Source organism: Crinia signifera, chromosome 2 (assembly GCF_055691185.1).
Source record: "Crinia signifera chromosome 2, ASM5569118v1, whole genome shotgun sequence".
Classification (NCBI taxonomy): Eukaryota; Metazoa; Chordata; class Amphibia; order Anura; family Myobatrachidae; genus Crinia; species Crinia signifera.
The window spans coordinates 305996204-306015195 of record NC_139218.1 but is presented as its reverse complement, the minus strand read 5'-3'; the positions used below and the strand labels follow the sequence as shown (position 1 = coordinate 306015195).

General features: G+C 40.1%; 1 protein-coding gene across 6 annotated transcripts in view; it reads left to right on the top strand.

The window, feature by feature from the left end:
• PCDH17 (protocadherin 17) overlaps positions 1-18992 on the top strand; it is a 165659-nt gene that overhangs the window by 55539 nt on the left and 91128 nt on the right. For 4 of the 6 annotated variants that reach the window (XM_083168899.1, XM_083168898.1, XM_083168897.1 and 1 more), the window contains 2 exons: positions 5253-5311; positions 5442-5614. In XM_083168899.1, coding sequence (XP_083025025.1) covers positions 5253-5311; positions 5442-5614 — 232 coding nt within the window. The remainder of the gene's footprint in view (positions 1-5252; positions 5312-5441; positions 5615-18992) is intronic. The other 2 variants (XM_083168902.1, XM_083168900.1) reach the window with 1 other exon arrangement.

Here is an 18992-nt window from a genome sequence, read left to right as displayed (position 1 = left end):
TGTTCTACAGAGATCAACAAAATTCGGTACTTGTGAGTTATCTGGGCTGCCGATTTTTTGATTGTATGCCTTAAGTTAAGGCATACAATCAGATGCGATGCGATGCGATATCGCATCGCATCGCATCGCATGCGATCATCGGATGCGATGACCCGATTTTTCCATAGGAATCAATGTTAAAATGGACTGAGTCCATTTTAACATGGAATTCAATGGGAAAAAGGGTTCCTTTTCATACCCCTACTATCCAAGTGGGCATGGAGTTGGATATAAACCTGTGGCGAGCGTAGCGAGCCACCGAGCCCGAAGCGTGGCGAGCGAAGCGAGCCCCGCGAGGGGCCGGTATTCTGTGTCCCCTCGCGGGGCTCGCTACGCTCGCCACGCTTCGGGCTCGGTGGCTCGCTACGCTCGACACAGGTTTATATCCAACTCCATGCCCACTTGGATAGTAGGGGTATGAAAAGGACAATTTTTTCCCATTGAATTCCATGTTAAAATGGACTCAGTCCATTTTAACATTGATTCCTATGGAAAAATCGGGTCATCGCATCGCATCGCATCGCATCGCATCCGATGGTCGCATGCGATGCGATGCGATGTGCCCGATCCGACCCGATTTAGAAATCGGCAGCCCGGATAACTCACAAGTACCCAAAATTCAGGTGTGTCTGGTTTCCAACAAAAACCACTCATATCTAATATTCTGTACATAACCGTATCACTCTATAGTTCTACTCAGTATGTTTTGCTGAGTTTACATATTATTATGCAGTATCTAAGGTCTTCCCTCTGCCAAATAATGACATTTTGGTACTTCTTTACTTTCACGGCGCCACTAGATAGGACAGATAGGATACTAGATAGGATACAATTTTGTATGCGATTTGACATAAGATATCGCATAAGATATAGGATTAGATTTAGTATCCATTTCATTACCCCACTATCCACTAGGGCGTGGAGTTGATTTTATATAGCGTGGCGAGCGCAGCGAGCCACCGAGCCCGAAGCGTGGCGAGCGCAGCGAGCCCCGCGAGGGGACACGGAATGTATTTTATGGAATTGCATGCAAATGGCATGCAATATTGGGGACTTGCTTTGAAACAACATCCGTGTCCCCTCGCGGGGCTCGCTGCGCTCGCCACGCTTCGGGCTCGGTGGCTCGCTGCGCTCGCCACGCTATATAAAATCAACTCCACGCCCTAGTGGATAGTGGGGTAATGAAATGGATACTAAATCTTTTCCTATATCTTATGCGATATCTTATGTCAAATCGCATACAAAATCGTATCCTATCTAGTATCCTATCTGTCCTATCTAGTGGCGCCGTGAAAGTAAAGAAGTACCGACATTTTTTGTCAGGATTCACTCTTTAGATGTTGGAATGTGAGATTTGTTCCAAATATATAAGAAATAATGCATCTAATGGTGTGTACACACGGTGAGATTCCCTTGCTATTCAACTTAAGATTCGATTGCTATGCAATCTTTGCTAACTCTGTACTATTTACATACAATTCATGTTTTATACATTCGATTTGCACTATATAGTCATTGCTGCCCTTTCTATCTGGGTTTCGATTTGTGCTGTCCCGGGAGCGCACATCGGAATTGCAAGGTAAAAAACCTGTGCGATCTGCATATGATCTGCATGTGATTTTGACTATATAGTCAAAATCTAATGTCACATCTCACTGTGTGTACACAGCATAACTTATGCTTGTTCTATAAAACATCCATCCAATCTGATTCAATTGTAACAAGATCCAAAGCAATTGTTTGGTTTAGTGTTTCTTGCAGGGCTGGCGCCACCACTAGGCAGCTTTAGGCATTTGCCTAGTGCGCCGGCCACTGGAGGGCAGTAGTTGTGAGCAGGGACCCCAGATGGAGGTGAGCGGCGGTCATTACCCCCCCTTCCCCCAGTGACTTGTCAGCATCACCAGTGCCCCCCCCCCCCCCGGAGCATCACCATGAAAATGTGGAGCGATGCAGCGGCCGCATCGCACTCTCCCCCCCACCCTGGAGCAGCGTGCCAGCCGCATCGCACCCCCCCGGAGCAGCACGGCGACCGTATCTCCCCATGGAGCAATGCGCGTCCTCCCTCCTCCTATGGAGCAGGTAAGTGCCGGGGCGCATTACTGTGGCCATACCCCCCCATGAGCAACGCAGCGACCACATCACGCACCCCCCATCCCCCCAAGCAACGCGGCGGCCACATTGCACATTCCATGCTGCAAAATACCATACATTTAAATGTTGGTCATGTGTACAGTACAATAAGGAAATGCTGGGTGTTTCAGAGAACATGTGCTCAAGAAATCAATAAGTAATACACAGGGCTATTTTTTAGTAGGCTCCAGCAGGAACTGAGGCCCTTCTTCTAGTTCACTCTTTCTGACAAAATATTTCTTATGCTGTGTACACACTGGGGCGATAGGGGCTATAATCGCTGGGAATAAGGTCGCAGGCGACCATATTGCCAGTGATTGGAGTGCGCACCAGCGATAAATCGCCGGGTGCGCGCTCCCGTTTTCTGCCCCATTGTAATCGCTGGTCGCAGGAGCTTGCTCCTGCGACCAGCTAGTTACCTCTGCGGCTCCCCCAGCAGAGGTTCCTTTTCATCAGCGACCATCTCTGGTCAATATATTGCTGAGCAATATATCTCCCCCGTGTGTATGGGGCTTAAGATGGACAAAACCATGTGCACTGCAGGTGAGGCAGGTGTAAAACCCCACCCAAATCTAATTATCTCTGCACAAGTAACACCTGCCTCACCTGCAGTGCACATGGTTTTGTCCATCTAAGAAATATTTTGTCAGAAAGATTGCACTAGAATAAGGGCCTCAGTTCCTGCTGGAGCCTGCTGAAAAATAGCCCTGGTAATACATTGCTTATAGCTGTGCAGGTCTTAGAGATCAGTTTGAAGGTTAAGATCCTTTTTTGTTACTGTTTAAAATGTATTATGCAAAAATTATACCTTCATGTTTTATTAAACATTTATTCAAGGTAAACTGACAACAATCCTTATGTATCTAATACAATATATTTTTCTTTTTTATATCATTCTTCTTTTTATTCATGTTGTATGCCACTATAGCAGCTGAAACAACACCAGTAAACTCCGCCACACACACACTACCACCAACACCACCACCACAACAGTCCCACGTCTTGTGGGACTGTCTAGATTTCTATTGTGTCAATTAATGGTACACTTCTAAAATAAATTTCCAGTTGTGATCATTGAAAGATGTAATACAGGCCATGACTGTCCAAGGTGCAGGATGCCGGACACATTTGGACAGTTTCTAAAGTGGCAGTCATTTGCAAGGCAAAACCTATGCCTTGTAAATAATTGTCCTAAATGTCCTATTTACCCCAGCGTCCTGCACCTTCAGCAGACTTGCACTGTATTATATCTCAATATCAGTTTTTCATACTTTTGATGGAAAAATTAGCAGCTGACATTATGATTTCATTTATATGGAAAATTCCTTATGGAATTCAGCATGTAAAACAAAATGTACATGTACTCTATGTTGGATCGATAAAAAAAAACACATTATATTTAGCAGCAAATCCATATTCAGTTTATTAAATGCCGTGAGCTAGTGCTGGCTACTGTTCTCAACAGAGTGTATTCACACCTGACCTCAGGCTACCACAATTGATATACGGTACCTTTGACAGGAGTATATCTGTCTATGTGCAGGTCTGTATCATTTAAGTCAAATGTACTCAGCCAATGTTGGGCAGCGCTTTCCTTTCTTATCCCGCTTTTCCATTCATAAGCAGACACAAGGGTCAAACACGCAAATCTATACATGCGTAAAACCAGTTTTTATGCCTTTGCAATCTGACATACATCCAGTATAGCATCAGCCCCATTGTGTATACTGATATAAAAGCTTTTTTCCAAAACCATTTTTCCGTTAAATTTATAGTTAGGTGAGTTTTACTGTATATAGCAGATGAATGAAAACAAAAATACGTAAGCCCATTTGAAAGTGTTTCTAGAAACAATTAAATAAATAAAAGTGAGTATCATCAACTGTGAAAATATAATATAAAGGATTCCAGTATACAGTGCCATGCTTCTAACAAATTCTTCAGTCTTACAAATGACATCATTAGGTCTTCGTTATTGAAAACCATTTTAATAACGCAAGGCCACCAGCAAGATTAAAGAGAATTAACTCCTAGAAAAAGAGGGTAATTTTTAAGATCAGCCATTTATGTAAACACTCGCTGTGCAACATTAAACATTACCTTAGGCTTTATGCTTCATTAATTAAGTGCTTTCTCAGTGGTACTTAAGTGTTTTCTTTAAAAAAAAAAAAACTGTTGATGGTGCATCGCGGCATGATATAATATACGGAGCAGTCAAGAATGTCAATATGTCATCTGCTACAGATACAGACTGTGTTCATGTACAGTGTTGATGCGTTTCCTCATTCCCCATCATGCTATATTGTGTGTCAGTATTCTATTGTTTGTGCCTTTTGAAGCTGGGATGATTTCTACAAAGAAAATGCCGATTGTAATTGGCAGAAGCCCATATATTTTGTATCCAGTGAATAACATTAGATCAGTAATAGAACCATTAAATAGCTTTATTTTGTCACTTGGCAACTATAATCATTAATATTATTGTTTTCATGCCATGGCGTTACACAGCAACAACTATTAATATGGATGAGATTTAATTATGTAGATTAAATTATACATACATAAAGAGCTCATTTTTGAGCAAAGAAAGGAAAATGCCCACAAGAGATTGTGCGTAGAGTCTTATCGTAGAGTCTATCTTTTCATTTTAATGTTATTTGGTTGGTTTCCTAAAATCATATTACATAATGACAGTGCCAGAATATTTGGTGATTGTATCATTTTATTAATAAAATTGACTAGTTCTAAATAATAATTATTTTTTATAGAAAAATCATGTATTTTCTTTCCGTTGCCACAAATATTTAATCATCATAGCCATACACCCTATACAGTACTTTGTGGGACACATTTGAATGTTTATTTTAGCAGGCAATGATTGGATGTATTTATTTTAGATTTTCAGAATTCTTGATTTTGTTCCAGTATTTAATTAAAATCGACAATGTATCAAATTAGGGAATATCTGAATTGTTAATAATCTGTGTGCCATAGAGCCCCAGATCTTGGCAGACTGTTTGTCCTGTGTGTAATCACATATATGTGTATATTTGTTTATATATTTGCTTTATTCTTTTTCACAGACAGACAATTTCCCTGCAGAGTCCAATTACATTGGAAGCAGACAACAGTTTGTACAAAGGTAAGATGTTTAGAATACTCTTAACTCTATATATGACCATTGACAGTACATTCTACGGTAGCAGATCACATTTACTCATTGTGGGACACTTAAAATGATTTTCATTTTTCTTTTTTATATAATAAATCAGTAGCTCAACCTTCAAAGACCCAGAAAGAGCAAGCCTAAGAGACAGTGGTCATGGAGACAGTGATCAAGCTGACAGTGATCAAGACACTAACAAAGGTTCCTGCTGTGACATGTCTGTTAGAGAGGCCCTTAAGATGAAAACCACTTCAGCTAAATGTCAGCCACTGGAGCAAGGTGAGTAACTTATGTATTGTAATGCTAAGTAAAGGGTTAACTATCCTCCTACACAATATATCTGTTTCCAACTAAATGTCAACTACTGTACCTGAGCAAGGTGACTAACCTCTCCATTGTAATACTAAGGGGTTAAAGCATTTATTCTGCTGCATATCGTATTACAACTAAATTGTGACAGCTGGAGCAAGGTCAGTTCATCATTTTAATAGCAAAGCAAGGGTTTGCCTTTCTGTTCCTGATGCAGCAGCTGCAATGCTGCCGTCGCATTATTTATGCAAATGACTATAAGCATGCTTTTTAGAATATAGTAGGTAAACACGATTGTATGAACTGGCTGTTTAGACCTTTACATTTAGAATATTGCCATTTAAAAAAAAAATATGTACAGTATTTAACACCTTTCAGCCTTCATTTTGCAATCTCTGTAAACAAATTTGTTACCATGCTCATTATTATTCAGATATGATTAAAATATAAGTACTTTGCAATGTGATAAACTGATGATATACTAATGAAAAACATTAATGTTTGTTAACAGAAAATAGTATTGCTATTTTATGGCTCCCCCAAGGCTGCCCTTAAGTGGTTTGGTAAAGTAATCCTATTTATTTTATAGTGGTCATGGCTATAAGGGACTTCCACATGATCCCAATCTGGTGAACTGGGGTGTAGAATGATCAGGTCAGGGTATCTGCCAAATTTGACACACTTTTCTTTAGTCTTGGGAGCATGTTGACTCTCAACAATGGCAGTAGCCATTTTTATCTTGAAGATGAGGTTTAACATAGATAAAGGAAACACACGTAAGCATGGGTAGAATATACAAACTCTACACCACAGGTCCATAATGGGAACTGAACCCATGACCTTAGTGCTGTGAGGCATTAATGCTAACATTGACCCCATCCGTGCTGCCCGAATCACACCGTGTTTCTTCGTGCTTGCGATGCTCGATTCTGCTTAGTTCACATGCGCTTTGAACTAGATGTCATGTGATCTAGTACAAAATGCACCTTGCACAAATAGCACTGTGTATGGGCAGCTTAAGAGGAGATATGATTACTATATACTGTACATATACATTAAGGGTCAATATAGAGAACTTTCAGGGGAACATTTTACTCCAACACTGTACACAGGATATGTGGTCTTCCCCTAAGTTTAGAGGAGAGGAAGTTTCACAACCAACAAAGGAAGGACTTCTTTACAGTAAGGGTGGGAAATATATGGTATACAGTACAGGAAAGGTTATGACGCCAGACTCAACTGATATGTTTCAGAAAGTGTTAGACACATTTATAGTGGAAGGGAGTATCCAGGGTTACAACTGTTAATGAAATGTGTAGTAGTGATCCCAAAGAGAAATAGGACTGCCATATTGGGTCACCAGGGATTTCTGAATTAAAATAGATTGGTAGGCGCTTCATCTTTCACAAATATAAGATAAGGATCATAGGAGATTCAATGTAGGTTGAACTTGATGGACTAGTGTCTTTTTTTAACCTCATCAACTATTTAACTATGTAAGTACTGTATATATCACTGCTTAGTAGCACCACATAAGAAGACATAAGGATTATTATAAATTTAAATAAAACTGCTCACAAGTCATATTACTAAAAAATAAAAAGAGGTGATGTGGCCCATAGCAACCAATCAGATTCAGTCTATCGTTTTCTGCAATAGAGAAATGGCAGACAGAATCTGATGGGTTGCTATGTGCAACATTCATTTTAAGAAGCTTTAGTACAATTTAGCCCTCGGTATGGGGCAAAGAATAACATGAAATCGTAATAAAATCAGTTTGGAATAAACCAGATTTCTATAGGCAGAAATGACAGCCGGCTGATGACTGCCTTTGGCTAAACAGATTAACTAGGTTCACATGTGGTGCACTTGCTGAGCATGAGCACTAAATGACCATATATCCATATTGACCAGGGCAGTTAGTGACTCATGAAAGTGACATAATCGTCTGGTGTGGGATCAGCTTTTGGAATGATTACTTTAATAGAGCACACACTGCTTGTGTACGGAACTGCATGACACTATCTGCAAGTTAATTCATTGTCCAAAGCCTACTGTATGCCTGAATGTCATACTGAACATTTTGTTCAGGGTTTATAAAATTTGATTCTTTTTTATAAGGTAAAAACCTCTATAACAGAATAAGTCAACATTATTTATTTATTATATAGTTTCTTATATAGCGCACATATATTCCGCAGCACTTTACAGAGAATATTTGAACATTCACATCAGTCCCTGCCCCAGTGGAGCTTACAGTCTATATTCACTACCACATGTACACACACACATGCACACTCATTCATTCTAGGGTTCATTTTTGTTTGGAGCCAATTAACCTACCAGTATAATTCTGGAATGTGGGAGGAAACCAGAGTACCTAGAGGAAACCCACGCAAGTACGGCGAGAATATACAAACTCGGCACAGTTAGGGCTATGGTGGGAATCGAACCCATGACCTCAGTGCTGTGAGTCAGTAATGATAACCATTACACCACCTGTATTGCCTCAACATATATTGTTAAATTACAAAAGCATACACATTATTTCTCTAATTCAGATCAGAATTAGTGTTCCTGTAATATTCCAGTGAATGAGATTTCTCTATTGCAGTGTTTGTTTTAGCAAATAATGTGTGTGTAAGGAAACAGAGCTCGGTTAGCCAGCAGCTTGCAGTACTCAATATATTTTCTGCAGAAATTTCAAATGGAACTTCAGTACCCTTGAGTAGTTAATGAAATGTTGAAAAACATAAATTAAACAAAATCAATACACAAGCAAACAGTCCGCCATGATTGTGACTCAAGAGTATTCAATTGCCCAAGGTGTATTTGGAAATATATATAGATCCAAAGTTACTAGATTTACATTTCTATCCTTTTTAGTCTACCCTGAGACATCACCCTTTGTACTCGATATGTTGGTAACTGTGGAAAGGAAGGGTATTTTATATGCCTACTACATTATGCATGAATAGACTTGTACTGTTTGTATTATATTTGTTTTCTATTTACTAAAAAATAGCTGCAGTGACAGTTCATCTTGGTTTATAGATTTAATTATTTAATGTCATATCTGCAGTAACAGTTGATTTGTGTTTATAGATTACATTATTTTATGTCATGATCTATTTTCTCCAAAAATGCTAATTGCTTATTTTATAGACCAGATCAATGTTTTTAGGGGTAAGTAATTAACGAGCAGTCACATCAGTAATCATCTTTACGGTTGTCTTTAGCAAAATATGTACATGACAAGATTACATTTAGTGCCATAGTCTACCATAGCTACCCTAGTATTTGAATTTACTATGCATTAAGAAAATAATTATTATACTATTATGGATGAACAAAATAGACTGATATAATAAACTAAAATACTAAATAAATTTACTTACCAGGCAAAAGTATCTGGTAGAGAGAAAAAGGGTGGGCTGAAGAAATTTTGCTTCTCTTCCCCACCTACTATATGCAAGCGGGTGTCATTAAAAGTACACCCACTAGGTGAGCACAGTACATCTACCTTCTCTAACCCAAAAGTATCTGGTACACTTAAAGATTCAGAATGATAACAAAGGTATTTCAGAAGGCATACAAGTAGAAGATGGGAAATGTACAATCGCTGTGAGATAAATATGCTCGAGACTCGGCACTACACAATGACACCCGCTTATATAGTAAGTGGGGAAGTGAAGCAGAATTTCTTAAATGACATTTATGTACAGATTTATTTACCTTTGACCTACACTATAATATAATTTGCCTTTCTCCTTAATAGGAAAGTTAGAAAGAGGAAGAAGAAACCACTTAGATAAATAGACTGCACAACACGGCACATAACACAAGACACTTTAGAAAGAATAATAGGACATTGAGTAATGATTAGAAGTTTAATATAAATTAATAAAGAGTTCTGAGAAACCCCTTAGATAAACATGAAAGAATAGACATTCACTAAGGTAATCAGCGGAGGTCAAGGATGTGGCGCAGAGGACCGGGGGAAAAATAAAATGCATATGTTAAATATATGATACAATGGACGACTAAAGCATAATAATATAACTGTTAAAGTTTCCTCCTTTTTTATGTATGAATATGAAATTTATAAATAAAAATTGAATAAAAAAAAAAGAAGGCATACATAAATAAGTAAAGTAGGGCAAATGAAAAGATTAGGCACCGTTCAATGTAATTCATTATTAATTTGTAAGACTTCAACACTTCCCATTAGCACTTAAAGCAGACCATATGAAGCCAGTGCCAGAGCTCAAAAAATAATCTGATCCTTCAAATCTCCAGAGCTGGGTACACACATTCCCTACCTTGGTTTATTGGGATAAAGGCACCAGATTAGCCAAGCAGTTTACCTAGTGTGACCCCCTGTTAGAGGTGGCTGCAGCAGACTAGGGAGTGAAGTGAGGCTATGTCACATGGATCCTCTGTGGGATTGGTATGTTGGCTGTGCAACACATAAGATACAAAGTATTGCAGGTGCATTATAAGCCATTTACTGGCTGATGCTTCTGCATCGGTACTGCATATACTGTTGGATTCAGTTGGTGGAGCAAAACACATGACCCCTGTTTATTAAATTATAATACACTCACTACAAACTGCATGTGCATCAGCAATACGCTAGCTACCAGGAGGAGACTGCTGGCTGTTAGTCAGCTTGTCAGCCCTCCCCTGGTTTCCCCTTTCAGCAGCTGCAGCAGGTATATGACATCTGGGCCATAGTGCAGGGACAGAGAAAGCAGATGGGGGGATATTCCGCTGCCGGGGCTAAAGGTCTTGTCACTGTCAGAAGTGATTGAGTGGGCAGCTTGTGAGCTGTACTCACCACCTGGGGACAGATCCCTGCACAGATCTGGCAATGCAGAGCTAATGGAGCAGGGATTTGAGGATGGCAGAAGAGGCATGAAGGGTGCAGGGACACTAGGGCTGTTCAGGTGGCTATTGCAAGAGTGTGAATGCAGCAGTGTGTGTGTGTGGGTTCAGGCAGAAATTGAACAGCATCGGGTCTGTGCTCCTATCCCAGTGTCTTACCCTTTTCCAGCTTAGTGTCCTCACCTTTACCAGTGTCTTCCATCTTGCCTGCACAGTGTTTACCTTCCTTACTTCCCCAACCAACCCAATGTGCCCATCTCTAGTTATGGACAATCTTTATTGTGAGAAGAAATGTCAGGACACAGTGCAAAACCTCTGGAACAACCCCTCCCATTGAATATTCACATACTGGGATTAAGTTTAAGAAACATAGTTTGGCCAATAAACAAATTCGGTTTTAGGGGAAATTCTTTAAAAGGCTCAATAATGGGTTAAATAATGTATGATAGGTGTGTAGAGGTATTTTATTGAAGGCAGAGGGGGTTCCAATTTGCAGTTGATAGCTATAGCGTTTATTTGAACTTTTACAAAGAAACAAAACAGTATTAAAACACTTGCTGGCTATTAATTTTCCCCAATTTAATCAAAAGTGTAAAAATCAGCCATTTGAAACCTTCGAAAAATATCCAACACTTTCCTTATGGCCACTTACAGCAGTCTATATGGGCCTGCTATCTCAGCATTTCTTTGGATGTACATGATTGTTTCCCCACTTCTGATACACTTCTCCCAGATCATTTTATTTATAAAAGTCATACAACCTCACCATGGCCATGGGCCTTATTCTAGTTCATTCTTTCTGACAAAATCCTTCTTAGATGGACAAAACCATGTGCACAGAAGGTGGGCAGATATTAAATGTGCAGAGAGAGTTAGATTTGGGTGAGTTATTTTGTTTCTGTGCAGGGAAAATACTGACTGCTTTATTTTTACACTCCAATATAGATCTCACTTTGAAGTAAAACCCCACCCAAATTTAATTCTCTCTGCACAAGTAACATCTGCCCCACCTGCAGTGCACATGGTTTTGTCCATCTAAGAAGGATTTTGTGAGAAAGAGTGAACTAGAATATGGCCCCATGGACTGAGATGTATTTGAGTTTCATGATATAATTTTGCTTTCACAAGTTCACATCTAATTGAATTGATCCCCACGTAATCTACAACGTACTACAAACAGGTTTTACACTGTTGTAAAACTGTTTCATTATACAATATGGACTTAATTGTTACATTTTAGTTGCACTACTGAATTACCTATGTTTTGCTGTATTACTTTTTGATTTTAAGTAGGACCCACATTGTAGTAAATGTTTTTTGCATGTTTGACAGATTTGTCTTATAGCTGATATTAAGATGCTGGCCTACCTGCAAACATCAAAATCAGCTCCAGACAGGGGCGAATGAAGGGGTCATTCCGTCCCTAGGTACAACATTAATGGTCGCCTCTCATCACATCACTGCACTCCTTTATCTTGAGGCCCCCATGACTGCCACAATATACCTCACCAATTACAAAATAACAAAAAGGTTGTAATGACAAATATATAGATATAACCTGGTCTCAACTGGCCATTGGCCTTGCAGGGCATCTTATGTAAGTTAGCGTGCTATGCCGCCCCCATTACCCCAGCCCCCCTTCTCCTCCCAGCCCCCCTTCTCCTCCCAGCAAGTGTCACATCTACGCATGTGCCTCACATGCCTAGCAGGAATTCCACCACTGTTAACAAAGAAACCAGCACTGTCATAATGTAACACTGCAAATTTTGCTAAGCATGTTACTAAATTCCCTATGGGAATCAATCCTAAGGAAAATATGTAAAGAATCAATTAACCCCTTTGCCGCTGACAGTGTTTCAGCTTTGTGCTAAGGTAATGTTTATTGCAAAAATTTTAATTGTTTATAAAATAAACCAAGTGCATACATGGCGGGCTCAGCACCATTAATGCAGATTACCACCAGTAGTAGAAATGTTATGCTTGCTGTTTTCAAAAAATATCATTAATCCAACACATTTACTTAATTTTTATTTTATTTAATATTTTGTTAGCTCACTCTCCTATATGCCACCAATATTTTGTTTATTGCTTCCTTTTAAAAATGGTGGCAAGCTCTAAATCAGGTCAGTCAGCGATTTTCATGTGTCTAGGCATTAACACAAATCTAAAAATTGGGATGTGATAGAGCAGCGGTGGCAAAACCTGTCCTCAAGAGCTACCAAAAGTTAATGTTTTTCAGGCAACCTGTTGATCTATAGTAATAATGAATGCAGCATGTTTCAAAATGTGACCGTTAGTAATGACTACAGCTGTGCACCAGCTAGGGGATTTGGTAAACTTGGCCTATTTTAGATTTGAAGGACTGGTTTGGCCTCTCCTGTGGTAGAATTTTGGGAGAAGAGTATTGTTCTCAGCAATATATTTGTAATTAGATGCATTTTTTACCTTATTTCACTTTGATTGTGAAAAGTAGGGCCCAACGAGAACAAAATATTTGTGAAAATATGAATTTTATTGGTGTCATTATCTCAACTTGGAAAGAAATAACAGGTTTTTTTTGTGAGCAGTACAAAAATAGTGTTTTTTTTAACAAAATTGCTGAAGTCTGAAACTGGTTTCCTCTTCTTACTAGATTTTGAAAAGTATATTTTTGTTTTTTTTACCAAATTTCGAGCTAAAATCACTGGTTAGCAAAGGAGAGTCAGCGTTAGACTGGGATTATAAAATAAATAACTTCAGTGAATTAACTTCAGTGATGGCATTGGCACTGATCAGTGCATGTGTCCTATCACTTAAAAATATAATTTTGAGATAAAAATAAAGTGAAAAATGCACTTTGTTGCCAGGGGATTTATACTAGTAAGCAAATGCTTTGAAAGGTAGTAGATGTAGTTTCACTTGCTGCCAACAGATTGCAATGTTTCAGAGCCACACGAACACTAGACATATATATAAATGACATCGCTACCAGGAATCCATAACTTCCAGGTAGCCATATACGTTACCCAGTAGGACATCTAGCATCTATTAATTTGTCCAGTAGGTCCTAGTGTTCATTCTAGCACCCGCCATATTTGAAAAACCATGCAGTTCCTCTTCCCTGCAAGGGGTGTCGCTGTCTGCTGTGGTGTTTCTAGCAGTGTGGTCTATATATCAGCACTGATATGCAAACCAGACCTGTGCTAGAAACACAACAGCAGACAGCGACACCTCAGGCAGGGAACATGCACTGCATGTGTTTTTAAGTATGGCGGGTGCTAGAATGAACACTAGGTCCTCTAACATCTGCCTCCTCCAAGGCGGCAGACATATTTGAAGGGACATTTTTAGCAGATTCCATACAGTCAGCCAGACCTATTGCAATCTGCAGAGACCATGCACCCCACAGCGCCGGATCCCCCAACTCCCCCAACCCACCTCTTACACCACTGTGTAAAGGTAGTTATGTTTCATTGTTGCTGGCATTCAGCTATCTTTTGTTCTTGCTTCAGGAGTCATTAGATCCACATGTTTGCGAATCCTGTAGGATTTCTTTCATAATCATCAGTTCTTTAAGCTTTAGCAATGCACAGCCTTAAAGTATTGACACTAAGGTGTGGGTTTTATTTTATGAAATAGTAATGTGACTCATTCCTTGAGCTGTATATTGACAATATCTTATCTGCATATGAGGTGAGTACTACAATGTATTCATTCCACGAGTGTTTTATTTCAGTGACTCACGCTGCGTGAGAGGATGTCATGTTTATTGTTTTATATCTTATGTCTCCATCTTTAATAATTCATGGATTCTACATTTGCATAGTCAATAATACATTATCTAGGGAATATTAATGGAGAATAGCTATTGTGGTTGTCTAAAATATTAGTTTAATAAAGCCACTGTAACATCACACATATTCTTGTCCAAAAGGCTAAGGCCATCGTTGTGGTCTATATGGAAAAATAACCATTACCATACAGTAAATGTGACCATTTATTATATACTCCCACTAGAAGAGATTATGGAACAATGACCTCACCTGCATGGGGATGACGATGACACAAGCATATACATTTGAATACAGTATGGCCCACATCAGTATGTTGCAAATTTAGTCATCGATTTGAAAGCACATTCATTTTTCAGTAATCATTCCAAATTCTGTGATATTATGTGATATAATAGCAAGTGCTATACACATGCAGTCATGAACTCCAAACAAAGGGCCTGATTCAGACCTGATCCCATGGCTGCAAATTCGCAGGCCCGAAGATTATCAATAGACTGCACATTGGTACGGCACCTAATATGCTGTTCTGCTATAAAATCTTGTTTTTTTATTTTAATTCCTGCCCGTTCACAGGGTGATTGACAGGAAGCCGGTGTTTGGGTGGAGGGGGGGGGGGGGTGGGTAACCGGTTGTTTGCTGAGAGTGTCAGGGAAAACTCAGGCGTACGGAGACATTTTAGAGTAAGTCGTGTGATGTCTACTCCGGGCCCGAACAGCCTGTTTCTAATGCAGCCAATAAGTCCTGGGCTGCTCACAGACTGCACATAGTAGAAAAAATCATTTGATGGTGAGCGTCTTGTGAATGGATTTGCAGCCATTCATAGGCCTGCGATATTTCCGCAAGCCATGCTAAGCAATTTACAGGCTTGCACTGAGTGGGATTTCCATCCGTAAATTAGCAGCTGTGCAGTCAGTTCTGAATCAGGCCCAAAGATCCAAATAAACCATTTTGGGCCTTATAACAGATAAGATAAATGTATAAGTTAAAGGCTCTCTAAGCATGTTGTCCTTTATGGTTTTTGAATAAAGATAATTACAGATGACTGCATATTGTGCTTATTCTACTGTGCAGTGTTATATGGAAGAATTATGAAAGGTTACTGCAAAACTCACTATTCAGTAGGTGGACATTTTTAAATGTCTGTCCCAAATATATACATGAAACTAGTGTTAATGATAGACAGGGCTAGACACTATTAGGGGTTAATTTACTAAGATTGTATTGGCATTTGTGGGTGAGTTTCGCCTTAAAAAAGAACTTATCAAAACATGTCTGAATCTGCAAATAGAAGTCAATATACCATCGAACCAAGTTGCAAGCTCTGTATGTTCTTTTTTAAGTTAAGTATTTTTTTCATTTTTGCAAAACCGTAAATACAAAATGAAATCAAAAAGTAGAACATGGGCCTTATTCAGACTTGATCGCAAAGCACATTTTTTTCTCAAATGGACAAAATCAAGTCGCAATGCAGATAAGGCAAAAGTAAAATGTGCAGAGTAGTGATGCCAGTCCTGGGGTATTTTTTCAATCCTGGGATTCAGGATTGAAAATCACCTATTCCTGGGATTTCCAAGATACACGTGATTGAGTTCATTAACATAATGACAACGTTTAATCCCCCCTCTCTCCCCCAAATCATTTCCACTTACTGTACCTGGGTGGAAGTGACAGATCTAGGTGGCAGTGAGAGCCCAGCGATGGTGCGGTGGTCATGAGCCCAGCGGTGGTAAAATGGTCTGGTGGCGACCTTGCTGATGCAGCAGTCATGAGTAAGGTGGCAGAGGGGCGCACATCAGCAGGAGGGCTGCACAGCTCACACTGTCGCAGAGCCACGTGCTGACGGGCGGCATCTGAACAGGTTCACAACACTGTCTGGCATTAAATTTGCGCATACACAGGCCAATCCTGGAATTCCAGGATTGGAAGCTCCAATCCTGGGATTCAAACGCTGGCTTTTTTGGGGTCGAAGTCCTAGCCAATCCTAATCCTAGGATTGGCCACCCTAACGCAGAGAGAGCTAGATTTGTGTATGTTATTTCTGTGCAGGGTAAATACTACTTCTGCTTTATTTTTACACTGCAATTTATATTTCTGTTTGAACACATCCCACCCAAATATAACATGTTATATTTGCCCCACCTGCAGTGCAACATGGGTTTGTCCATTTTAGAAAAAAGCGTGTTTTGCTATCAAGTATAAATTAGACCCCAATGAACAAAATAAAAATGCATAATAACATTGTTGCAAATGGGACAGAATGTTGAAAACAAACATAAGGCTCAAATATTATACAAGAAATTTGAACAACAAATAGTAGTTGGTAAAAACAACCTACAGTATAAACAAAACTTAAAATTTAAGAACTGTGGATTACAGTGGAGGCCATTGACATCCCAAACCATAATATACTATTATAAAGACTACGTGACATTATAGAGAGCATGACACAGAATATGAATCAACATTGCTATAACCATAAGGTAGGCTGGGCATGAGTTATATACTGTAAACTAAGCACCATCCAGCAGGAACTGCCCAAGAGCCATCAAACACTCTCAAAAAGTGTATCCAGGTAACTTTTTGTAAATAGTTCACAATTAAGTAATGGCACCATTACATATTTAGAATGTATACACCTGTGCCAGAGTCGACCCAACGATCCAGCTTGACGGGTTATACATACAGTACAATAGATCTCTTTGGTGGGATATAGTATTATCAACATAGACCATCCACATCCTGGCAAAACATACATTTGACAAGGTGCATAAGTTGGTAATGTATTTCCTAGTATACATACTGTATCAAACATATCCTTGGCAGGGCCGGTGCAAGCCCTGTCAGCGCCCCAGGTGAGCAGTCCGCTGCCCGCCCCGCCTCACCCGCTCCGTCACCCCCCCCCTGCCTCACCCGTTCCGACACCCCCTCACCCTTGCCGAGGGATTGGATTGCTGCTGTCCAGCAGGGGGGGGGAGGGCAGCGGGCTCCGGGCGCTGACTACTGTGCTCCAGGGGGGGAAGCAGCAGGTTGCTGCTGTTCAGCACGGGGGGAGGGCAGCGGACGCCGGGAGCTAACTACCCCACTCAAGGGGGGGAAGCAGCAGGTTGCTGCTGTTCAGCACGGGGGAGGGCAGCGGGCGCCGGGAGCTAACTACCGCGCTCAAGGGGGGAAAGCAGCAGGTTGCTGCTGTTCAGCACGGGGGGGGGGCAGCGGGCGCCGGGAGCTAACTACCGTGCTCCAGGGAAGGAAGCAGCAGGTTGCTGCTGTTCAGCATGGGGGTAGGGCAGCGCCGGGCACTGACTGCGGGTAGGCTCCAGTCAGGGGTGGGGACGGGGGTTGTTGTACTCACCTGCTTCATTGAATTGGCTGGGTGTCCCGTACTGCTGCAGCTTGTCAGCTTTCTTCTGACTTCCTGGTCTCCTCTGCGGCTCACTACCTCCCTCCAGTGGCCGGCGCCCTAGGCAAATGCCTAAACCTGCCTAGTGGTGGCACCGGCCCTGATCCTTGGCTGGAATACCCAAAATACATACTGCTGGAGTCAAGGCGGATGCAGTTACAGTATATTAATGTTGACAATCCTTCCAATCACCCAACTCCAAAAATGAGACACCCGCAGGGAGTACTATAGGAGGTGCCAAAAATCACAATGGGATTTCACACTTTTAGGACAACAGCAAAATCTTTACCACCAAATCAAAGAAGTCAATCAGGATATGTCTTATGCACTATAAAGAAAGTAATTGTAATTGTTGGTATGTAATAGTTACTGTATACTCTCTCATGAAACCAATATCTTTCTCCTATTTATGTCTAATACAAGGTAGGTTAGATGAATGATGATCGAACATAATAATGGTAAATACATACAGTATACATTATAGTTCTATATGCACTAAAAGAAAAAAAAAATTTTTTTTAACTTAGAATCTCAGCAATGGCGGTGCACGCGCAAACTGAGTGATCAAAGCATGTCTACACTGCAGATATCTATAGAAAACCATAGGGGGTAGATTAAATGCAGAACTCAACTACACAATTTACTTTAACACAACATCATCATATATTTGTCTCATAATGAATGTTCCTCTACTACCCCAAACTGCTATAACCTCTACGTAGGCAAGTACTGTATTTTCAATAGAACAGAATACTATACCAAAATTTAGTAAGAATCATCTTAGTTAATTAAAATGTGTGAGTCCACTGGTATCGGCAGTCTTCGTGTAAAATACAAATTAATTATTTATTTATTAAATAAAACACATAGACAGTAAAAGTTAAATACATTTTAACACTCACACCATAATCATCTTGTCCCTGGTGCAGTTCAATGAACATTTTACTATGTAATGGTTACTAGTCTGCGGTAATTCAGACTAAAATAAGTGGAGAAGATCAGATTCAGTGTCTGCTTCCACTACACAGCTTCTATCTACAGTATCTGTTTATTATATATATATATATATATATATATATATATATATATATAATGCATGCTGTGGCCGGCACTCAGCTCCTGATAATGAATACTTGCCCGGTTCCTTTCGGAAAAGGTGCAGGTCCCCCTGCGCCGAATGTATATAGCATCTGGCCGTGGCACTCAGGACTTAAACAAGGACAAACCACTCGTAGCCAAACAACTTAGTGTTGACGTTTCAGCCCCTCCGGGCTTTTATCAAAACAGCTTA